At 56.2% G+C, this 23,601-nt stretch overlaps 2 protein-coding genes across 5 annotated transcripts; one reads left to right on the top strand and one right to left on the bottom strand.

Annotated features, from left to right (window-relative positions):
• The first annotated feature begins 506 nt into the window (after positions 1 to 506).
• STX1B (syntaxin 1B) lies at positions 507 to 19,400 on the top strand. The gene is made up of 10 exons (XM_060032115.1): positions 507 to 810; positions 9,526 to 9,600; positions 9,799 to 9,898; positions 9,987 to 10,061; positions 12,554 to 12,627; positions 13,033 to 13,141; positions 13,335 to 13,408; positions 15,394 to 15,531; positions 15,633 to 15,743; positions 16,000 to 19,400. The coding sequence occupies exons 1-10, from the start codon at positions 781 to 783 to the stop codon at positions 16,078 to 16,080; spliced, it is 867 nt and encodes a 288-aa protein (XP_059888098.1). The 5' UTR covers positions 507 to 780; the 3' UTR covers positions 16,081 to 19,400.
• A 144-nt stretch (positions 19,401 to 19,544) lies between these two features.
• HSD3B7 (hydroxy-delta-5-steroid dehydrogenase, 3 beta- and steroid delta-isomerase 7) lies at positions 19,545 to 23,240 on the bottom strand. 4 transcript variants are annotated; one of them, XM_060032111.1, is made up of 7 exons: positions 23,152 to 23,240; positions 22,611 to 22,778; positions 22,233 to 22,388; positions 21,826 to 21,934; positions 21,649 to 21,748; positions 21,133 to 21,295; positions 19,545 to 20,603 (listed from the first exon to the last, which is right to left on the bottom strand). In XM_060032111.1, the coding sequence occupies exons 2-7, from the start codon at positions 22,774 to 22,776 to the stop codon at positions 20,188 to 20,190; spliced, it is 1,110 nt and encodes a 369-aa protein (XP_059888094.1). In that variant the 5' UTR covers positions 22,777 to 22,778; positions 23,152 to 23,240; the 3' UTR covers positions 19,545 to 20,187. The 4 variants fall into 4 exon arrangements, with proteins under 4 accessions (XP_059888094.1, XP_059888093.1, XP_059888095.1 ...); XM_060032110.1 differs by having other exon boundaries at positions 22,611 to 22,797; positions 23,152 to 23,227; XM_060032112.1 differs by having other exon boundaries at positions 22,611 to 22,782; positions 23,152 to 23,189.
• Between the last annotated feature and the right edge of the window lie 361 nt (positions 23,241 to 23,601).

The raw sequence follows: 23,601 nt of genomic DNA, 5'->3' as shown, positions 1-23,601 counted from the left end.
CTTGGCCGATTCCTTGCATCACAGAAGCCACCTAGAGGGTCACTCTTGCTATTTCTAGTGTCCAGAGAGCCTCCCGCAGGGACACACACACAGAGGTGGTCGTGCACAGATTCACACATATGCTCCCAAACACAAACTATAAAATCTATCTATATCTCCTGGTGTAAAGGGATCCACAGCTCCTCTCCCCAGGCTATTCCCTTAATTCATTCCCTTACCCCTTCTTTCTGCCATTCCACCGTCACCCCCGTCCCACAGCAGCATCCCTGTGCCTCCTGCCACATCTCCTCCGTCTCTCCGCATCTCTCCCTCCTTCTGTGGCTCTGCCCTTCCCCACCCCCCTCTAGGCCTCTCCAGTCTCCCTCCCTCCTGGGTCCCCCTCCCCGGACTACAACCCCCAGGCGCCCCCAGCCCCGGGCGCTGCGCATGCCCCCTGCTCCCCGCCCCCTCCCGGTTCCCCCCTCCCTCCCTTCCTCCTTACCTCCCTCCTCCCCCCTCCCCCGCGCTTCAGCTCCCGCATCCCTCCATCCAAGCCTGTGCCGCAGCCGCATCACCACCGCATACCCGGCAGAGCCGAGCCAGGCCCAGGCCCCTGCCCCTGCCCGGCCCTCAGCCCGCCGCCCCTCAGCCCGCCCCCGCCCGCGGGCCCCCCTACAGCGGCCTCGGCGCCCCCCCGCCGGCGCCCCCAGACTCAGGACTCCAGCACCGAGGCAGGAGGCAGGGAGCAGAAGCAGAGGCAGGAGAACGAGGAGGAGGAGGAGGAGGAGGAGCCGTCGCAGGATGAAGGATCGGACTCAGGAGCTGCGGAGTGTGAGCTTGGGGGTGGGGAAAATGGGGGGGCGGGACCCCAGTATTTGGGGAGCGCGTGGGGGTGGAATGGGGGAGGTGCTGGGACGTGGGGGCAGATGATGAGACTGGAGGTTGGTGGCAGGGGCACCCCAATATGTGAAGGCACCTGATGTCTCCAATGAACCTGCATTTTAGGGACAGTGGCTAGAAGGGGTTGGAGACCATTAAGACACAAGGGGGCAGGAGAGGTCTCAGGGGCCCTGGACACCCTACATTCCCAGGAGGACCCTGGGGTCTAATCTGGGGATGGAAAAGAGTGAGTGTGGGAGAGAATTGGAGGGTGCTGTCATCCGCTGGGCAGATTTGCTGAATTAGAAGGATGTGGGCAGTTCCTGGGCCAGGCTGAGCCCAGCGAGACCCAGATTTGGGGGCTGCTGTGGGGAAGGACACACGTTGGGACTGACTTGAGATGCCAGCACCTGGCAGTGAATGAAGCGTGTGTGTGTGTGTGTGTGTGTGTGTGTGTGTGTGTGTTGCTCTCCGTGGGGAGGGGGCACCTCTCAGAGACAAGGAGGGAAGGGGTGGCCTCAGGAGATAGCCAGAGGGCCGGGGCCTGAGATAGGGTGACCCCAGAGGTGGGAGAGGGGGTTGCAGGGGAGACCGGGAGGAGGTTCCATGCACGGGGCCATGGAATTGGGCTGTATGACGGGGATCAGGCTCCACTGGGGAGAACTGGGGCATCCTAAGCTGACAGGGGCGGGCTGGCGTGGGCCTCTGGTCTGCAGGCCTGAAGAGGCCCAGCTCCAGGAGTCGGGCCAGGCAGTTAGCTGTGTTTGGGTGACGGGGGAGGAGGGTGGCACTGGTGTCTGCAGTGAAGGCTGCCATTTGGAGGGGCTGGGGAGTGGGGGCTTGTTAAGAGTGGCTTCTGGGCCTGGGGGGATGCGGTGGGGTGGAGGGTTGTAGAAATGACCTGGGGCCCCGAGGAGGCAGAGCTGACAGCCTGCTGTGGGGTTATGTTAATAAAGTACTAGACCCAACTGATGTAGCCTGACACACTTCACCAGGAGCCTATTGGTTATTACCCTGGGGTTGTTATCCCATTTGACAGATGAGGAGATTGAGGTTCAGCAATGGGCAGGAACTTGCCCAAGGTCACCAAGCAAGTGGCTGGGAACATCAGACAGGAATCTGGGTTTCCCGTCTGCAAAGTTGATATGCGTCTCTGCTTTTTTAGCCCTTGAAAGAGAAGTCTCAATACTGGGGGTAAAAAGCTCTGTCTTTGGAGAGCCCCCTGGATTTGGGGGTGGGGAACCTGCTCACAGAAAGACAAGAGGAAGGGGCTTAGAGGCAAGTGACTGTTGTCTCTGGGAGAGGTGGGTTGGCAGGTGGGAAGGAAGGAGGAACTGGTGGTTGGGGGAGGGAATTTTGAAGGTTTATTTTTTTAAATTAAACTTTGAGTGAATATACGCTTAGGCATCAGGAAAATGACGGTGATAAAAATAACCAACACTCATGTGCCAGACAGTTCTAAGTGTTTTATACATACTCATTTCGATCCTCACAGCAACCATAGGAGACTGGTACTAGTATTATCCCATTTTATAGATAAGAAAACCGAGGCCCAGAGAGGTTAAGTAACTTGACCAAAGTCACACAGCTAATTAAAGGCAAGCAGGCAGGCTGATTCCAGTGTTGGTGCTCTTAACTCCCTTTCTGTCCCCGTTTTCATCCAAAGCAGGTTGCCATCCATAATCTCATTAGACCCTCACCTGGTAAGGTAGGGAGACTGGGAGACTACTTCATTTTATAGTGAAGGAAACTGAGGCCCAGTAGTTGAAACTTGCCCAAGGTCACACAGCTAGCAAGTGAGTAGTCTGGATTTGAACCCAGATCCACTGCAGCCAAGACTATGCCATGACTCCAAAATCCCAAGAAATGGAAAGTGGGTCAGGGTGAGGTGGTGGTGGAATTGTGGTGTGATTAGAGAGAGGGGGAGGGAAAAGGCGAAGACAGGGGTGCAGGGAAGGCAGGGGATGGGAGTTCTCATCTGAGTGGATCAGGGACCCCCTGCCCAGAGAGGAGGAATCCTGTCTGCTGGGGCTGCTGGGGGCAGCAGATGGGGGAGGTGGGAGGTGGGGTGGAGGGGCAGAGGGGGCTGAGTGAATGCTGATGGCTCTGGTGTTAGTCATGCCTTAGGGAAACTGGAGATTTGGGAGGGCATGTGTGGGGCGGAAAAAAAGCTTCCAGATACAGGGAGTACGGGGGTCTCCCTGCCAGAGTTGAGAATGAGGAGGCTGGGAGGCAGGAGAGACTAGGCAGGGTGTGGGAGGCCTGGGAAAGGGGTCTCTGAGAAGCTGAGAGGGATGGAAAGGCAGTGATGGGCGGGGATGTCAGCCCAGAGGGCCTGATTGTCTTTTTTCAACAGTACTTTGAGTTCCCGAGGGGTTCTCACATCTGTTCATCACATAGCTGTCAAGGGCACAGATTTGGGAGTCAGACTGTCTGGGTTCAAATCCTAGCTTTGCTACTTCCTGTGTGACCTTGGGTAAGTTGCTTAACCTCTCTGGCCCTCACTTTCTTCATGTGTGAATTGGGAGTAATAACGGGACCTGCTTCAGACGGCTGTCCTGAGGATTGAAATTATGCTGGAAGCGCCTAGAAGGAGGCCTCATGCTCAGCATTGCTCCATGAGTGTTTGTTATTCCACAGCTGACTCATTTATTTCTCTTGAGTCTCACATCAGCCCCCTGAGATGGGCAAGATGGGACCCCTAATTTATTGGAGTAAATTGAGGGCCACAACGGTAACCTGACTTGCCCAAGGTCATACAGCTGTTAATGGTGGAGCCAGCGTTGAACCAGGGTTTTCTGTTTCCAGTTCACCAGGCACCTTTGGTCAGCAACTGGGAGGCACTGGGCTGGAGTGGAGGCTGCGACGGGGAGTCAGTTGGCTGGATGGGTGTCCCAGGGTCCAAGAAATGGGTCCAGGGATGGGGCTGAAGAGGAGAGCAAGGGAGCAAGTGAAGTGGAGAGGAAGGTTGCAGGGAGAGAGAAGCCACAAGGGGACGCGTTGTGGGCCGGAGCCTGAGAGGCAGCTGTGGAGTGGGAAGGCGGGGGTGGGGGTGGATGGGAGACTGGGAAGTGGGGGGAAACCTGAGGTGAGGGAGGCTGGAATTTGAGGGCAGCTGTTCTACGACAAGTCATGCACCCTGAGGGCAGGGACTGGGTCCCAGGTGTAGCCCTCAGGTATGGGATAGGCACAATAGGCGCTTTAGAAATGCAGACCTGAAGCAGAAGGAAAGGGCGGCCTCATGTTTGAGGAGAGCGGCAGGGACCAGGAGAACCCTGGGTGATGGGTTGGTATCCCCCAGCTGCGTGGGGCTTGTTTCTGCCATTCAGACACATCACGTTCCCCCTGCTTGAGGGCCTTTGCACTTGCTGGTGCCTCTGAATGCTGTTCTCTCTGCCTGGACCCTGTTCCCTCTGCCTTGAATTCTGTGTGCTCCAGACTGTGGTGCAGTTAACTCCTCAGGCCTTAGCTCAGATGTCAAGGACCTCCCGAAAGGCCCTCCCTGATGCCCATTTCTCTCTATCACACCTCCTGCTTTATCTCCCTCTTGCTAAGTAGCACCATCTGAAATTGTCTTGTTCATTTTCCATTGTCTGTCTCCCTCCGCTGGAATGTCAGCTCCTTGGAGGCAGGACCCCTTCCTGTCTTGTTCACCATTGTATTCTCCGCAGCACCCAGAAGAGAACTGGACACTGATCAGAGATATTTGTCAGATGACTGAAGGGCTCAGTGGGGCAGAGGGAGGGTGAGGAAGGGAGTTGGTCGGGGATGGCAGGGAGGGCGGAGGAGAGAGGTTGGGATGGGAGGACTGGGCTGGATGCTGGGAGTGCGCAGAGGCCTGGGTCAGGGAGACAGATGGACAGAAGCAGGGGGTGCGGTGGAGAGAGGCTGCTGCCTCTAGATCAAAGGATGCTCATGCCCCTGAGAAGGAGGTGTCAGCACGTGTGTGTTGTATGCGTGGGCATGCATATGTATTTACACACACACACACACACACACACACACACTCTGTGACTTTTTTTTTTTTTTGGCCGCACCACGCGGCATGCTGGGATCTTAGTTCCCCTACCAGGGATCAAACCCGCAGACCCTGCATTGGAAGCATGGATTCCCAACCACTGGACTGCCAGGGAAGTCCCCACTCTGACTTTTCTATCACCCAATTCCAGTCTCTTTCCACCTCTGTTTTAGTCACCCTCTCGTTTGTCTCTGTTGACTTCCTGGCCCACGTTGTCCCACTCCCTCCATCCACGCATCTGTCTATGTTGTCTCCCCGCCACTGACACTCCTATGAAGACCTCCGGTGTCTCTGATGGGGAAGGACTGAAGCTAGAGGCTTGGATCTGATGCCCCCTGTCCTCAAGGTGGTTCCAGAAGGTGCCCAGGGCCTCCACGGTCTCCCATTTCATCCTCCTGAGCGCTTGAGGAGCTGGCAATCCGTAAAGAGCAGCGTACCTGGGTTCCAATCCAGCGCCATTGTGTCAGCACCCCATCAGCTGTATGATCAGAGGCAAATTACTTAATCTCTCTCTGCCTCATCCATCAGATGGGAATAAGAAGAGTGTCTACTTTATGGAGTGAGTGGCTGTAAGGATTAAACGAGAAATGCAAAGCACTTGTAACAGAGCCCGACGCGTGGTAATTGCTACCTACTTGTTGGGTATATATGATTCTTACTTTCTTCATTTCGCACAGGAGGAAACTGAGGCTTGAATTGTCCATATAGTGGATGGGAGCACATTTGGTCATCTTTTCTGAGGTAGTCTCATTTGCCCTCAGCCTGTTCTCTTTTAGTCTGGCCAGCTTCTTCCAGAAATGGAGGCCGTGCTCATTATGAAACACACACCTCAGAGCAGGGAGGGCCCACGCATTTCACAGATAAGCCGGGGCCCAGAGAGGGTCTGAGAGTCACACAGCAAGTCAAATGGAGGCTACAACAGCTGGCTTCCTGTCTGGGCTCTTCCTTGCAGCCTGGCACGTCTTACTGGTTTTCTGTCCCAGCCACAGGAGTTCAGTGGTACTGAGGACACAGCAGAGCAGACTCTTCAGGGGCCAGGAAGGAATAGAGAGACAGAAGGGAAAGAGCCTGAGCTCTAGCACCAGGACAATTCAAGTCCCACCTCTGGCCTTATTTCCTGTGAAGCCTTAGGCAGGGTCAGACAACCTCTCTGAGGCGGTTTCCTCATCTGTAACATGGGGGAGGCAGTGGGTAACAGCCAAGCCTCCCTGAGCACTTATTCTCTCAGGCAGCATCAGGCATTTTTACTGCCTCGTCTCACTGGCTCCTTCTGCCCACCATTTAGGGAGGACTTTCTCGCCATTCAGCAAATGCAGAGACTGAAACTCAGAGGGAAGAAGGCATGTGGCCTTCCAGCTGCTGACCTGGGCAAGCTCGTTAGCCGCTCTGTGACTCAGTTTCCCTATCTATAAAAGGCAGCTATTGTAAGAATGAAATGGATAAATAAACGCAGTATGCTTTAGAACGGTGCCCAGCATGTTATCAAATGCTGTGTAAATGTTTTCCACAATTATAGTTATGTTGACCAATGGTCCTTACAGAGTTTTAATGAAGATTAAATGAGATAACAAGAATGCAAGACCTAGGCCAAAGGTGCTATCACACGCTAGTATTTTGCTAGGTTTTCGGGGCACAGAGCCTCACCCAGATTGTGCCTTGTCAGGAGGGGACCTGAGAAGGGAAATCTCTGGTGGCAGAGTGGCCAGTAGGAGGCAGCCTGGTCTCAAGCCTCAGAAGGGACTATGGGAGGGACTTCCCTGGTGGTCCAGTGGTTAAGACTCCACGCTCCCAATGCAGGGGACACAGGTTTGTCCCTGGTCAGGGAACTAAGATCCCGCATGCTGCACAGTGAGGCCAAAGAGGGAAAAAAAAAAAAAAGAAAGAAAGAAAGGAGGGGCTATGGGAGGAGGCATGTCTTAGATGTCTCTGGTTTCCTGGCCCCTTTCAGCCTGGGTGCCCTTGAGCAAGTCCATTTCCTCTTCCCCCTCAGACCTCCTGTTCCCCTCATCTTGAAATGGGGACAGCTTTTCTCGAGGGCTATGGTAGTGAGGATCAGAAGAGATTATAGATGTAAAAGTGTCTGTCAACTGGAGAGGACTTTAGCTGTCAGCTGTCTGTAATTATTACACCAACTAAGTCATCCTTGGGCACTCTACCTTTCCTCCTCTCTCAAGGGCAAGTAAACAGGCAGCCAGGGACACCCCAGGGCAGAATCAGGGATCTGGCCCTGGGAACCAAAGGAGAGAGGGAGAGAAATGAGACTTGAGGAAGTCTAAAGTCAGCCTGGGGAGGGGAAAGAGAGAACAGGAAAGTTCCCAGATACCTGGGCCAGCGAGAGGCCTCATGACCTGTGGGCAGCCAAGCTGAGGGCCAAGTGCTTGAAGGCAGAGAAGGGACAGAGGCGGCGGTGGCGGTGTGGGTGGGTAAATCCCTTGCGTGTCTCTGAGCCCTGGGATGTGGAGGGCTGAGCAGCTGCAGCTTGGCTCTAGGGGAAGGGGAATCTCGTGAGGCAACTGGCTTTTTGAGGATAGAACATCATGGGAGGCCGGTGGGTCCTCAGAGATGAGCCGAGCATCCCAGAGCCTCATGGAGCCAAGGTCTATTGGTGTGGTTCCGGGTCAGGTGGAAGCTTGAGAAGCCAGAAGTCCCATCAGGGTCGCCAAGCCCCACCTGGTACCACCCCTCCTTCTGGGGGCAGCTCAAATGGAGGCTAGAACAGCTGGCTTCCTGTCTGGGCTCTTCCTTGCAGCCTGGCATGTCTTACTGGTGGGCAGAGAAAGAAGAGCCTCCCTTTCCTGGGAGATATTTGGAGCTTAAATGGAAGTGCTGAAGGTATTCCCCAACATGGCGAGGGGAGGATCCCTGGGGACCATCTGAGCCGGGCTTGGGTGGGAAGCTGGGGTACCTTCGAGAGGGTCCAGCTGGACGTCTCTGTGCTCACGCTTCCTCGGGGTGCTGTCGGGCCTCTCTGATTCCAAGTTCACTTGGCTGTCTAGATCACATCTAGGTCCCATCTGGCCCAGTCTAGGTTCGATCTGAGCTGTCTGCCATCAGTCTGCGCGGAGTCTGGTTCGGTCTGAGCTGTCTGGTTTCTGTCAGGTCCTGTCTGCGATCTGCTCAGACCCTGTCGAGGCCCCGTGCAAGCTCTTCTCTTTAGATCCCAAATGGCAATACCCCCCGCTAGACGCTGTGTGGATCCCATCTTGATTTCATTCAGGTTCTGGTCATGAGATTCTATCTGAGTTTTGGCTCGGTTTTTTCTGGAAATCAGGGTGAACTGTTTTGTTTGTTTGTTTGCTGACCTCTCACTGTTGTGGCCTCTCCCGTTGCGGAGCACAGGCTCCGGACGCGCAGGCTCAGCGGCCATGGCTCACGGGCACAGCCGCTCCGCGGCATGCGGGATCCTCCCGGACCGGGGCACGAACCCGTGTCCCCTGCATTGGCAGGCGGACTCTCAACCACTGCGCCACCAGGGAAGCCCAGGGTGAACTGTTTTAAGTTTCCGTGGAGGCTGATTAGGGCCCCAGATGTAATTAAGCTTGATGGGCTCAGCTTTTGCCCTCAGACTTCTGTCCCGAGCAGAGTCTTGAGACTGGAGTTTGGAGCACTGGGGAGCCCTTCCTAACCCCCTTTCCTCCTTCCCAGCTCTGAGTGAGTGTGCAGACCGGATGCTCAGAGAGGCTGGGAGAAGAGCCCCAGAGGGCCCTCCCGAATGTCCTTGGGGGCAGAGGGACGGCTGCACGTCTGTGTGTCCACATGTGTCGGCAGGCAGCTTTGCTGTGGGTCTGTGTGGGTGTCAGTGGGCCTATTTCTGTGTGCCTTGTGTGTCAGCCCTTCTGTCTATGTCACTGGCCTGTCTGGTGGCGGCAGTGGCAGTGTGGGTGGGTAAATCCCTTGTGTCTCTGAGCCCTGGGGGTGGAGGGCTGAGCAGCTGCAGGTTGCAACTGGGAAATCCAAGCAAGTGAGAGTAGGTGGGTGTGAAGTTGGAAGAGGCTGGATGAAAGCAAGTGAATACACGGAGGAGAGTGGGGGGAGGGGAAGAGAGTGGGTGGGAGGAGGGAGGTCGGGGTGCTGACTGTGTCTCTCATCCAGCCCTCCCCTGGCCGACTGCTTGCTTAACTCGGCGCCTGCCGCTGGCAGTGAAGTGACCTTGCATAGGGGACTAGGGGACGTGGCTGGTCGCGTTGGAGGCTGGAGGGGAAGAGAAGGGAGCAAATTGAAGCCTGGCAGGAGCGGCTGGGGGGATGGTGGAGGGGGGGGTCAGGCTCCTGGGACGCTATTCCAGACCCCTTCTCGCAGCCCAGAGCCAATTACCGCAAGGCTGACATTTAGCTGGTTGTTACAATATCGAAATACTTCCATACTGGTTGGTTAAAGCATCTGTCCAGGGCGCCACCCGCCTCCAGGGTGACTGCGCTCACAGGACCACGTCTACCCTCGAAACGGTGCCTTTGGATAATTCCCTCCAGGGTGTCCTTTGGGCTGTCAGGTACCCGGCCTCCGGGACTCTGTGCCACAAGACACCCAGGATTCGTTGTGACTGCTTGGTGCCCCGGCCCCCTGCATGTGACCCTTCCCAGGACCCCCGCTCTGAGCCCAGAGCTGGGAGCATCGGGATTGCGCACAGACTGCCTTTCTTTGCCTCCCAGGCGAAAGACAGCGATGATGAGGAGGAGGTGGTCCATGTGGACCGGGACCACTTCATGGATGAGTTCTTTGAACAGGTAACAGAACCTGGCCCCCAGCCAACAGCTTCCTTCTCCCCGGCCCCCGGCCCCCACCCTGCTCTCTACTCCTCCATCCCCTTGGCCTTTTACCAACCCCTCTGGGTCTGGCCCGTTTCCCTGAACCCTGACTGAGCCCCCTGAATCCCTTTGTCTGGCCCGACGACTTGGCTGGGTATAGCCGATTTGCTGCCCCAGGTGGAAGAGATCCGGGGCTGCATTGAGAAGCTGTCAGAGGATGTGGAACAAGTGAAAAAACAGCATAGTGCCATCCTGGCCGCCCCCAACCCGGATGAGAGTAAGTGCTGCTGCCGGGTGGCTGGGGGCTGCGGGCAGGAGTCTGGGGTCCCACCCAGACATCTCACCTGCCCCTCCCCTCCCCTCAGAGACCAAACAGGAGCTGGAGGACCTCACTGCAGACATCAAGAAGACGGCCAACAAGGTTCGATCCAAGTTGAAAGGTGAGGAATGCCATCCCCTGCCTAAGGAGGAAAATAACTCTGCCCTCCATTGGACTAAACAGGCCTCTCTGTGAGGAGTGTCTACAGACTTCCAGGAGCCAGATTCTTAAACACTGAGAAAGCATAAAACCCGAGATTTCCCAGCTTGCTCCAGATGCCTTGGAGAAATAGACATGACAGGGAAATGACAGAGAGGAGGCTTTCTGTCCAAATTGCATCTGACCTCTGCTGGTTCCATCAGCAGGAAGGTCCACCAGGAAAATACAGTCTTCCAGGTGGGTTTAATTTCACGAAGGCCTCATTTCTCCAGAACAGTTGCCGGACATAGCGCTAAGCACCCAGTAGGTGGGCTCAGCAAATGCTTCTGAATTGGTATCCTTAGCGCAGGACAGATTGGACTGTGTGGCTGACATCAGGGGCTGGCAAACTTTCAGGAGGGACTTGCCAAATGCTCATGTATTCACTCTAATTTAAGGACTTGGGTGCTGGTAATAACCACCTTCCCCCAAATCACTGTGGGTTGGGAACCTCCTTGTCTGCTGGTGCCAGGGGAATAGCAGTGTTACCATGATGCTAATTTGTATGCTCATGGTAATTCAGCATCAGAAAACATTTGCCGAGCACCTTGAGGCACATTGCTGGGCTTTGGGGGAAAGGAGTCATGTCAGATGCCTGGCCCTGAGCACAATGACCTTGGTCCAGAGAGATGAGGACAGGGACTCCGTGCCCTCCTGGACTCAACAGGAGGCCATATGTGAGCGTCCAGTGCTGATCTGTAAGCCCGTTGCACTCAGGAGAGCGTGCTAGAAAGCAAAATGATCCAAACTGGGAGCACACTGATTGCAAATCCAGACAGAGGGAGCCCACTTCCATCACCAGCTCATTCTGGACAAGTACCCTACCCTCAGTTCCTCATCAGTACAGTAAGAACTACTAAAGCAATTTCAAAGTTAGATGTTTTTGTTGTTGTTGTTTGTTTTTGTTTTTTGGTAGCAAAATCTTTTTTTCCCAAGTGAAATCTTACCCCAAATTCCAATACATACAACACATAAAAGTCAAGCTGTTCTGGCTGACCTGGGGTTGGGAGACCCAGAGCCCTACCTGCCTAGCCTCCTCATCACTCCCAGGAACAGACCCCTCTGAGGTTCCTTCTCAGAAGCAGGGTTCCGTGGGACACAAGTTTAAAAATCCCTGGGCTCAGCAATTTCTTTGAGCCCATTGAGCTCTGACATTAACACTCTTTATAAGACCATGAGGAGGGCTGTATGGTTTAGGAGTTCAGGAATAGACCAAGAAAGAAGCTAGGAAAAGTGGCAGTGGCTCAGAGGAGCTGACCCTCCAGAGCTCCAGAAAAAGAGAGATCATCTTCTCCATCTTTCTCCAGCTCTGTGGTGGCATGAGCTCCGGCATTGCGTGTGACCTTGAATGAGTTGTTTTCTCTATTTCAACCTCAGTTTCTAGTCTGAAACCTGGACTGAACTCCCAGGATTACTGTAAGAAGTCAATAAGACCCTGTAAAGGATCCCTTCCTCCTGGGCTTGGCCCCAGCCCCAAGTCTGACAACAGGGTCCCAGTCTGAGCCAGAGATTCCAACATTCCTGGGTGTGTGTTTCTGGACTTTTCCCATAACAGCTGGGCCAGAGCTGTCACTCAGTCCCTGTCCCGCCATCGCTGGTGGGGGAGCGTTGGGGTGCCACCCAGCACCGTACCTCCACCGCTGCCAGGAACGGAGAAGCAATGTTCTCGGGAATGGCCCGGAGGCTCTTCCAGGTCTGAGAGGGCCTGGTGATTCATCCCTGCTGCATTTTCCGAGCACAGTAGATCTTACCCTCAAGCTCTTTTTTAGAAACTCTAAATAAGTGTGGGGAGTGCATGATCTAGAAGCAGTAATCCCAGTTAATCTGTGTGCTTTTCCAGAACATCCTTTAGAAGTGGGGATTCCTGGGACAGGGAGCACTTTGTAAGGCGGGGGGAGCTATTTTCTCTGTTGGAACATCCATCCACTTACCCTAGAATTTTCCAAGGAAAGGGCAGCCACTGGAACCTGACCCACTTGAAAGTGCTTGCCCTCCACCAGATAAATCCCAGGGTGGGTTCCTGACCCTTTTCTGAGGCTGCAAAAAGCAGAGAGTTCTCCCGCCCCCCATACAGGGGATGTGGACTGGGGGGCTGGGCAGGAGTTCCAGCTGTGGGACTTTCCAAGACGCAATCCTTCCACCAGAACAAATAGCCCCCTTCTGTCTGGTGACCGACTGACCCTCGATATCCCCTCCTACCTGGTTTCCAGGCCCCCTCAAACATTGGTCCCTTTATCCGCTGGCCGCCTGCCTCCCCACCCTAGACTCTTTACTGTCTGCCCTCGCCTGGGTATGACATCCGTTCACGGGCCTGGGGGGCCTGCCTCGGGGTGTCCACCCTTCATATGTCCCAGACCCCCGCCCCACATGCGCCGGGTCTCTCGCCCTCCCGTGACTGCGTCCTCTCTCCCGCAGCGATCGAGCAAAGCATTGAACAGGAGGAGGGGCTGAATCGTTCCTCTGCGGACCTGCGCATCCGCAAGACCCAGGTAGGAGGCAGCGGCCAGGCACGGTCAGGGTCGGGGCCGGGACCAAACCGCACAGGACCGGACAGGGGAGGGGCCCAGGCTGGAGCCCTGCCTGTTGGGCGTGGGCGGGCCAGAGCAGGCACTAGCGTGGGGCGTGGCCAAGGGGGAGCCTGGGCAGGGGCGGGGCTTGGGGCGGGACTACAGCCGAGGTCGGAACCCGGCTACATCTCAGTGCCCTAGCCCGGCCTTGGCTGGCTTGGGCGTAGGATGGGGGTGCTGGGGTATGGGACTGCACACTTGCGAGGGCTTGGGGTCGTGGCATGAGCTGAAGAAGGGGCCGTAGGCTAACTCAGCCCCTCCTGCCCACTCCATCCCTCCACGGTCTCTGCTCCCTGCCTCCTGATGTGTCTGTACCCCCCACCACAGCACTCCACACTCTCCCGGAAGTTCGTGGAGGTAATGACTGAATATAACGCGACCCAGTCCAAGTACCGCGACCGCTGCAAGGACCGGATCCAGAGGCAGCTGGAGATCAGTGCGTGTGACATCTCCCCCCCGCAAACTCCCCAGACCTGTCCCATACTCCTTCCAGGCCCTTCCCCTCCGTGGAGGGGACTCGTGGCCTGAGGCCGGATGGGAGGGTGGGCTCCCGGGTCCCTACCACATCCCACCACCTCAGGTGTCCAGGCTGGCCCAGTCGCTGAGCAGCGAGTCGTTTCTCCCCACAGCTGGAAGGACCACGACCAACGAAGAACTGGAAGACATGCTGGAGAGTGGGAAGTTGGCCATCTTCACTGACGATGTGAGCCCCGCGTGGGGTTGGGGTCTGTTTTTGGAAAGCATTCGCCTTTCCTTTCCAAGCGTAGGCTGAACTCAAGGTCCTAAGTCCGCCGTGAAATAACAAGCATCGGGAAGTCTGAACCTGGAACTGGGGAATTCCATGGGGGCAGAGCAGGAAGTACCCTCATAAAAATGGCAATCAGTAAGGTGCCAGGCACCGTTCTAAGCATTGAATGTATTTACATTTACCTACTAAATTCATTTAATCCTCACCACAAGCCTCTGAGGGAGTCGTGTTTCACAGATGAGGTAATCTGATCCAGAAAGGTTAAATGACTTGCCGAGGTCACACAGCTACAGGCAGAGCAAGGATCTGAATCCGCAGTCAGGACTCTTCAGTGCTAAGATACACTTCTCCCTAGTGATGCGGGTCATTTCACCAAGTGACTAATTTGCCTACATTTTGAAGGTTTTCTAAAACATCAGTTTCAGTTTTGCTGAAGTTTGGCACACTGCCCTGCGCTTGTCATCTTATATGTGAAAGAGATGGGCTTTCCCCAACTGTAGTTCTTCTTTCTCTTTCTTGACTCTCGCCCTGGCTGACAGGTTTTATCTCCCTTTCAGCTTCTGGTGGCAGAATGACTCTGGTTTAGGTTTCTAGACCAGCGTTAAAGTACATTCAATGACCGTCTAGCAGTTTTCAGCAAATTGCTATTTAGAGAATTGATCTTTGTTAAATTAGCTTTGAGCAAATTGATAATGGGCCAGTTAGCCCGGAGCCCTCCCAAACAGCTCTGCCCAGGCTGTCAGTCTGTCTGAGAGTGGAGGGAAACCTGGTGAGGGGTTCTAAGGGGATAGAGCTGATCCCTGCTGGTTAACCCACCATCATTACGATGCAGGGTGGTCGGTACCTTGCCTGGGGGCTGAACAAGATGCAGACAGGCCCTAAGGTAGTAGTTAACGTCTAGGGTCGGGAAAGGCTTCCTGGGGGAGGTGGCATTGAGTTGTGTGCCTTAAGAGACAGGGAGCATTTGGACACGGGGAGATGGGCAAAGGACATTCCAGAAAAAGGGGACAGACTGAACAAACACAGAGAGAGTGGACCACTTGCCAAAGAGCCATTGGATGATTGGGGCTCTTAGGATTTGGGGAGATGAGGACGGAAACGGAGATGGGGCCTCGACTGCTAAGGAGGTGAGGACGGAAAGGGAGATGATGGGGCCTCGACTGCTAAGGAGATGAGGACGGAAAGGGAGACGGGGCCTCGACTGCTAAGGTGAAGGTGTGGAGCCTGTGGATGGTGGGGAGCCTCGGAGGGCTTTAGAGCAGAAGAGTGTCTGGGTGTGGTCTAAACAGTGAGTGGTTTGGAAGGTGAGTGGTCTGGCTTCCGTGGGGAGGAGATATATCTGACTGTGGGTTAGAGTCTCTCCCACTGACTCTTGAGGGCTGCAGAGCATTTCCTTATTATTTCTACCCCGGCCCATATCATGGGGGCTCCAGGGCACACTGACTTCTCATCTGGGCCTCCTTTTCTGCTTCCACTCTCTGCTGTGTCCCCTTCCATTATCCTGTCTGCCTTTGACCAGATGGTGGCCCCCAATCCTGACAGGGGTCCAGGACCCCTGTCTCCCTTCCCAGGGCCTCCCTGGTGTGTGTGATAGAGACAGCCATGGGCTGAGGTGGCGGGCTCAGGGCAGGTTTTCCTTCTTGTAATTTAACAGATGTCTCTTTAGTGCTTCCTGTGTGCCAGGTACTATTCTAATTGATACACACATAGTCATTCACTTAATCTTCGCACAACCTTGTGAGGTGCGAAGTATCTGCATTTTCTAGGTGGGGAAACTGAGGCCTGAAGAGGTTAAACAATTTGCCCATGGTTACAGCTAGTAAACGCCAGCCAGGTTCGAACCCAGACGCTCTGGCTGCAGAATCCAAGCTCTTCCGGGAGTGAAGGGTGGTCTGCAGCTCTCCTCCCTCTTCCCCCCTGCCCCTCCCCTTTCACCCTAGATCAAAATGGACTCACAGATGACAAAGCAGGCACTGAATGAAATCGAGACAAGGCACAACGAGATCATCAAACTGGAAACCAGCATCCGTGAGCTGCACGACATGTTTGTGGACATGGCCATGCTTGTGGAGAGCCAGGTACTGCCTCTGCCACAGGCCTCGGGGAACCTCACCCGGGTCCCCGGGATCCCCTCTTCCAGCCCAGCTCCCACCCCATCCTATGCATGTATCCTCTGCAGGGCGAAATGATTGACCGCATTGAGTACAACGTGGAACATTCCGTGGACTACGTGGAGCGAGCCGTGTCTGACACCAAGAAAGCTGTGAAATATCAGAGCAAGGCCCGGAGGGTGAGCCGGGGCAGGCGGGCCTGTGGAGCAGGTGGGCTGGAGCCGAGCGGGCGGGGCTGGGCTCAGGCCAGGGCTGAGGTGAGTGATGAAATCCCGCGAGAGGCCTTATTTCTGGTTCTGACCTCTTCCTTTTTCTGTTTTCTCTCCCCTCTTCTTTTTCCTCACACCCTCCTCCCCATCTGTCTGTCGGTTTGTGTGTCTCTTTACCTCTCTGTCTCTCCGTCTCCTCCCTCCCTCTCGCCCTTCCTGCCTGCAGAAGAAAATCATGATCATCATTTGCTGTGTGGTGCTGGGGGTGGTCTTGGCGTCATCCATTGGGGGGACGCTGGGCTTGTAGGCCCCCCACCCCTGTCCCTCCCAGACCCTTCCCCACCACATCGGGAGCAATACCCCCACCACCCCTTCACTCCATCCCCTGCTCCAGGCTCACCCTCAAGACAGACCCGGGCAGCACCCGCAACCTTTACCGCCTGTCAGACCCTGGAGTCCCTGGACCTCCCCCCCGCCATGGACCACCCCCCGCCCCCGCACGTAGATAGCAGCAGGCGTGATTACACGTGCACACCAACATGCATGCCGCCGGCACATGCTCGAGACGTGTGGACTCCCCAGCGTGTGTGTGTGTACGTGTGTAGACGTGTGTAGAAGCACCGAATCGCCCTCTCTGCCCCCACCTCAAGTCTGTGTGTCGTCCTAGCTTTCCCCCTTCCCCCGGGTTGTTGTGTAGACTGTGGCTGGGTGTGACACAGCAGCCATCAAGCCCCACTCTTCTGTCTTCTGTGAATAGGGGTGTGTGTGTGTGTCTGTGTGTGTGTGTCTGTGTGTGTGTGGCGCCACAGATCCGTGGACACACAGTTTGCCTACATGGAATTTTGTGTTTGAGTGTTTAAATCCAATGTAACAGCACCTCCTCCACTGACACCGCCCCTCCCCCATGTCTGCTACAGATGGGGCAGGTTGTGAGTGTGCAGAGGCTCACACTAACATTCCCAGAGGATCCAGGCACAATACACACACAGGCCATGGCAGACACCCCAGCGTGATGTTGAGCAAACCCTCCTGGCTTAGTCACCCCGGGACTGACATGTCCTGGGGAACATGTGTGTGTGTGTGTAGTTCAGTCGAGGCGAGTGGAAGAATACACGTGTCAATAACCTAGCTTGGCCTGTATATCCATGTGCATTTCCCCCAATAGGTGATGTGAGGGACGTGTGTGTGTGTGTGTGTGTGTGTGTGTGTGTGTGTGTGTGTCTAGGATGTGCCTGAAGTGTCAGTAGGTCTTCTCCTGAGACAGAGCCCTCCACATTTTGCACTGGACATCTGTTTTGGGTGGGCACAGAAATCTATATTTCTACGCTATCTAGAGTACGCCTGTGCGAGTGTGTGTGTGTGTGTGTGTGTGTGTAGAGGATTTCTACGTAGTGTGTTTCTATCCCCCTGTGTATTGTACACACACGTTTACCTTCAAGGACCTGTGCCCCATCCAGGTTTTCTATCCAGATTATTTGCCCCCTCCCTTTCTCCCCAGAGCTGCTGGCCGCTATCTGGTGTGGCCACACACTGCTACATCAACATTGTGCAACTGCAGCTTCCTGCCCTGCGTGGTTGGATCCCCTGTGCATACATGCCCACGTGCTTATCTTTCTCGGTCAGATAGGCCTGTACATGTGGAAGCTGGGACACCTCAGCGTGCTCCCACCCGCCCCGGCAGATGAGGCCACACCCAGGCACACACATGCACACAGGAGCCGGCGTATGCTGACGCTGGCGCTGGCACGGTGCCTGTTCAGGCGGGCACTCGTTTGCACATGAATGCCTCCCTATTGATGGGAAGGGCTATTGATGGGAAACATTACTGATCACGGGAATGTCAAGGGCTGCCCCAGGCTCTCAGAAATAACCTTCTTGAGCACTAACCTCAGAACTGAGAGGCCAGCGATGGTCCCCACCGCCCCATCTGATGCTCTGGCCTTTGCCTCAGGAACCTTGGATTTAGGGAACTGTTTATTTCCGACGTACTGGAGTGGTCTAAGTCCTGGGGCCCATGCCCTGGACACATGTCCTGCTGAAATGTCACCAATATCTGTTCCCCTGCAGGCTGAGACTGAGGGTGGGACACGGGCCTGAGTTTCTGACGGTGAGGAAGAGGCCAGCTCCTCCCTTGCTGCGTAGACAACATATGCATCAGTGGGTTTGTGCGATGGGTGGCAGGTGGGAGGTATGTGGGCAAAGGACAGTGTTAGAAGCCTCCCACTCCACTGGCCCAGGAACACAGACCCACATATACAGGATTGAACACACAAGTACAGGAATGCGCCCTGCCTTGGGGTCCGACATCCGTGTGCACAGGGTGGACTTTGGTGTGTGTGCAGATCGTTTCCTGGAGTCCCTCTTCATGTGAAGCGTGTATGTGTGAGAGAGAGACAGTGCAGATGTGACCTTCTGGAACATAGTACCCCACTCCCACCTCAGCTCAGATAGCCAACCTCTTCCCTACCTGGCTGGGCCCTGCCTGTGTGTGGCCAATATATATATATACATATATATACATATATATATATATATATATATATGTATGTAAACCCCAAGGTGGGCTGCCCGTTCCCACAGTGCCCTTTGTCAGGATGGGAAGTTTGCCCCCGTATCTGACTGCAGCCCTCCTGCTCCCACTCAGGCTTCTTTGGGGACAAAAGAGCAGGCCCCAGCACCCCCCACCCCAGCCTTTTTCCTTCCTGTGGTCCAGCCAGGATACCCTTTCATACCAGGCGTTTCTGGAATTCCCACAGCCTTGGGGCCACAAGGAGAAGGGTGGAGCCATGGCTGGAGTGATGCAACCGCCTCATTGACTGGTATTAGGCCCGTAGCTGCCCATCTCTGGGCCTCAGATGGACCAGAGCATCCCTGAGGGTCTGTTCTGCCCCAGCTTCTCTAAGTCCCACACATCACATGATGTGTTTGCTTGTTGGCTGCTGTGTCTGTATGTGTCGTGGAATGTTGTCTGGGGGCTGGTGTCTTTTGCATGTTCTCAGACAAGTGTGTGCTGCCCGCCCGCCAAGCACCTACAACCATCAAGCCCCTGTGTGCCCCGTGGGTGGTCCCGGACCTGGCCAGGGCTCGCTGCTTCCCCTCCCCCTTTCTCCCTCCCCCTGCCTCTCACGAAGCACACTGCGTGTCCGTCCCATGTGCCTGTGGGTTGATGTGCGCTCTTGCCACGCCTCGAGCGTGCGTACATGATGTGTTCTATGCATTCACCCTGCCCCATTCCCAGCCTGCCCCGCAGAGGACAAGATGGGTGGCCCCCGGCTCCCTCCTCCCCCACCCCGCCTGCCGTGCAGCCGTGTGCGTTGGCGTTTCTGTGTCGCTGGCGTGTCACGTGATATAGCCGTGTTTGCTGACATGAGCCCCTGCCCCTTCTGTTTCTCCGTTGGTTTCTAGAGCTCTTTCCCTCTCCTCCCCAGAGGGAACAGGACTCCTGGGGCCTGGCTGGGGGCCCAGAGCCAGGCCACCCTCTCCTGTTAGCCCTCAGAGTCCCATTTCTCTCTATTGGTGACCAAGTTGCAAATGGATAAAACACAGGAAAATTCTGCCCCCCTCCCAGCCCTGCATGTCCTGTCCCCAGAGCCCCTCACCCCCACCCCGGGCCGGGTCGGGCCCCGTGGGACGGGAGAAATAGCAACCAATCCAACAGCGGGCGTGCTGTGTGCTCACTTCCTTCTGTCCCCACACGGGACGGGCGCCGTGGGGAGTGGGAGACATGGTGGGAGGCGGGTGTGGGAGCTGGACAGGTGGATGGACACAGGCTCGGAGAAGGAGCTTTAATCCAGGGCTTGGACTGGTACAGCATTACTGGGGCATCCTCAGGCAGAGATCAAACAGTGCTGCAGGAACTGATTTGGGTAGAGGGGTGGCAAGAGGTGAAAATACACAGATTTCCTCAGCCTTCGTTGAAGAGAATAAAAAAAGATAAATGTCCAAGGGTAATAAATGTTTTAAAATAATGGGACTATGAACCCCAAGGAGGGACAAAGGTGGTGGGAGGAGCCAGAAAGCATCTTCACTCTGAACCCGGGTCTGAGGATCACACCTGGATATCCGAGGTCCAGCACGAGGCCCTGTGGAACTTCTACCCACTTCCTGCTTGAAAAGCCAGAAATGGGATGGGACCGTGGAGAACGTCAGGGGAGTCAGACCCTCGCCAACCAGCCGTCAGGCCTGGGTTGAGAGTGAAGACACACTTGCTCCAAAACCCTGCCCTAGAACTGAGGGGTATTAGGACACAGGCTCAAGGCTCATGAATTACAATGTGGAGAGCTCTAGGACAGCCAGTCTGGCACCAGACCCCTCCTCCTCCGGCTCTAGAATGTAGCCCTCCCTCCCCACCAGGGTCTGAGGGCTCTGGACCTGGATGGCTGTGCCATGCTGGCCTCCAGGCCCAGCTCCACCATCACTGGGCTGAGCCCTCCACGGCCTGCACCCAGCGGATGGTGCGGGTCCTGCTCTCCTCCCAGGAGAACAGGGGCTCATAGCCAAAATGGCGCCGAGCCTTGTCGGTGCTGACGGTGAAGGTGGTGTTGGCCATAGCCAGCGTGTAGGGGTTGAGCAGGGGCGCATAGAGCAGCAGCGGCCGCAGCAGCCACTGCAGCAGGACATTGAGGGCAGCCAGAAACAGCAGCAGCCAGTAGGGCAACAGTGGGCGGGTGCCCACCAGCCGGAGTCCACAGGGGCCCAGGAACTCCATGTTGAAGTCCTCATAGCTCTTGTAGGGTGAGTTGTCATAGCAGAAGTACACCTGGCCACCCATGAGTGCAGCTCGGTGCTGGAGCTCCCGGGCCACCAGCACGTGCATCCAGGCCACGTTACCTGTGGGTAGCGGGGGAGAGGGGGTGCCGAGGAGAGAACCGGGGGTGGATATGTCCTTGAATGCCCTTGCAACCATGTAGATACTGCTCTATTCTGGGCCAGGGCATGGACAAGCCACCCCATCCTTGGGCCCACGTAGATGCTGCCCACATAACTACGGCCCTGCTGAAGGCTGCTTCTTCCAGGCCCCTGTAGCAATTTACTCTCCCAGGCCAGCCTATATGGTTGCTACTCCTTCTTCTGTTAGTCCTGGGTAGATGCTCCCCCCTCCTCTCCCGGGAAGACGCTGCTCACAAAACTGCAACCCTTTCCTCAGCCTATGACACGGTATTGATGTCAGCCTTCCCAACTGGCATGGACACTGTTTTGTCTGTGGCCCCTGCAGACGATGCCCACATATCATAGTCTGCTCTGGCCCATGTATAGACCATCCTTTTTTAGCCAGAGTATAGAACACTCCCTTGCCCCAGTACCATGTGGGTCCTGCCCTGTTTTTTTAGCCTCCCCCAACACCTAGCCCGGGCCTCACCCACGTAGACCCGGCCATGCTCCACAGAGGCTGGAATGGCCCGGAAGAGCCGACCCCCCAGGCGCAGGCCCTGGTGGTAGAAGTCCCTCATGATCTGGTGGCCTTCGCCGTAGATACCGGTGGGACGCAGGGCACATGTCACGAGGGGCAACCCCCCGAGGACCTGGGGGCAAAAGGCAGGCACTGCTAAGACCTAGGACCCGGTGGTTTGCCCTCTGCCCTGATCTCCTCAAGCTGGAGATGGAAGGAATCCAGGGCAGGATGCAAAGGAGCCCACAGTAAGAAATGAACAAACAAAAAACCAGGGGCTGCCCTGGTGGTCCAGTGGTTAAGACTCTGCCCTTCCACCGCAGGGGGCTGGGGTTCGATTCCCTGGTGGGGGAACTAAGATCCCGCATGCCATGCAGTGCGGCCAAAAGAGGAAAAAAAAAAGAGGAGCCCACAGGCCCTGGCTCTGCCTCTGCCTGGCAGCCCTTTCCGCCCCCGTCTCCTACATCTCATCTTCTCCAGTCTCACCTTCCTCCCATTGGCTTCCAGGACGAGCTGCTCAGCTAGGGCCTTGCTGCAAGGATAGGGGTGTCTGTGTACTGCTTCGTATGGGGTATTCTCATTGCCCCTAGTCGGGAGAGAGGGAAGATTCTTAATGCTGAGGGGAGATGGGGCCCTTGAAGTATTGGGGGAAGCTCAGCTCACCTGTAAAAGGGCTGGCCTTTGATGTTGGGACCCACAACTTCCATGCTGCTTGTGTAGACCAGGAAGCGTGTTCCAGTCTGCACACACGCCTCAATCACATTCCGCGTGCCTGGGGGAAGGCGGGAGTGTATCCAAGCTGAAGCTTCCTCCCCCTCTGCGTCTTTCCCCTCCCCATCCCAAAGCTGGATGAGGACACGTGCCTTCTTTCCCCAGGCCCAGGGAGAACCGCCGCAGGCCAGTGAGGGCCGGCCTGCCATGACAGGGGCAGAAGTGTCCACAGGACAGATTGTCACAGGAGAATCACAGAGGTCAAGGTCAAAGAGGGGGGCAGGAAACAAGCAACCAAGATCAGGCCATGTGCCAGGGGGTATTGAGGACATTGTCAGAACAGGTAGGGAGCATCTCACCCTGCACGTTGACCTCATGGATGGTCTCAGGACTGGTTTTCCCAAACACGTCCACCAGCCCAGCTGTGTGGATGACCACGTGGGCTCCGGCCACAGCTGCTGCCACCTCGTGGGCCTGGGTCACGTCCCCCTGGATGGCAGTCACCTGCACGGGCCCTGAGAGTGGGTAGGGGCAGCCAGAGGCAATGTCAGAGCTGAGGCCGTCAGCCAGCTGCTGGGTTCGGCCCACACCCTTGGGTGCCACACTTTCCCAGTGTGACTCATTCATCCTATCCATTCACACTGGAGAACATAACAGGCATCATCTTTTCCACAAGGAAGGGCGTCCACACCCTCCCCCGCCACCGCCCCCACCCCCACCCCGTCCCCACCAGTCACCTGTCTTCAGCTCCTCCAGCCAGGGACCCAGGTGTAGGTCAAAGATGCGCAGCTCACGGAGCTGGGGTTCCTGCTGCAGCAGCATGCGGACCACATGTTCCCCCAAGAAGCCACAGCCACCTGTGACCAGGTACACCAGCTTCTGGGCTTGTGCAGAGTCTGCCATGCCTGGCTGGGGAAAGAGACACTGGCGCGCCTGGGTTGAGACACTGCCCCAGCACCAGCAGCCCCGCGACTCCTAGGAGGGGCCCCTGGCTGAGTGGCCTGGAGCAGTGACCCAGAGGCCAGAGCTGTTTCTGGAGGCTGTAGCTGTCGGTGCAGTGGCCAGGCTACCTGCCCTCTGACCCTGCCGGCTGCAGTTACTGAGATAAGGGGGAGGGCTTGGCCTGCAGGAAGGGGTCAGGGTTTGAGGTGGAGGGAGAGGTTCTGGGACAGAAAACAAAGGGTGGTTGGCAGGGAGCTGGGGAGGCAGAGTAGAGGAAGGCGAAGAGAGCTGGGATTGGGGGAAGGGACCCCGGGCCCTGGCATCACCACTGCCTACCTGCAGCCACAGTCCCAGGCCGCCCAAACCGGCCACCGGAGGCCGTCTTCTACAGGCTCCTGGGCCAGCGACACACCGTCCCCTTCCGCTTGCTCCTCCTCCCTCCCGGCCCATTCCAGCAACAGAGACTAGCCCAGCCTCCACCTCTCCGCCCCGACACTCTTGCCACAGGGCACCCTCTGGTGGCCGCTCCGGGCTGCACTGGCATCTGGTTCCAGCAAAACTTGGGCAAGAGGGGTGGGGGAGCCAGAGCCTGCCGGGTGGGTGCCGAGTAGGGTTTTCAGCCACAGAATGGAGCGGGCAGGGTGACCTCACTCCCGGTGCATGATATCAGCCTTTCCCTCTTGCTGGATTTCCCAGGAGGCCAGAAGCCCAGCAGCAGCTGTGGTTCTGGGAAGGGAAGGGAGGCCTGACCTTGGCCCCACTCTGGCTGGCCTTGGCGGGGGATTT

This window comes from Delphinus delphis, chromosome 15, assembly GCF_949987515.2.
Source record: "Delphinus delphis chromosome 15, mDelDel1.2, whole genome shotgun sequence".
Taxonomy (NCBI): Eukaryota; Metazoa; Chordata; class Mammalia; order Artiodactyla; family Delphinidae; genus Delphinus; species Delphinus delphis.
This window is presented reverse-complemented; position numbering and strand designations above follow the sequence as displayed.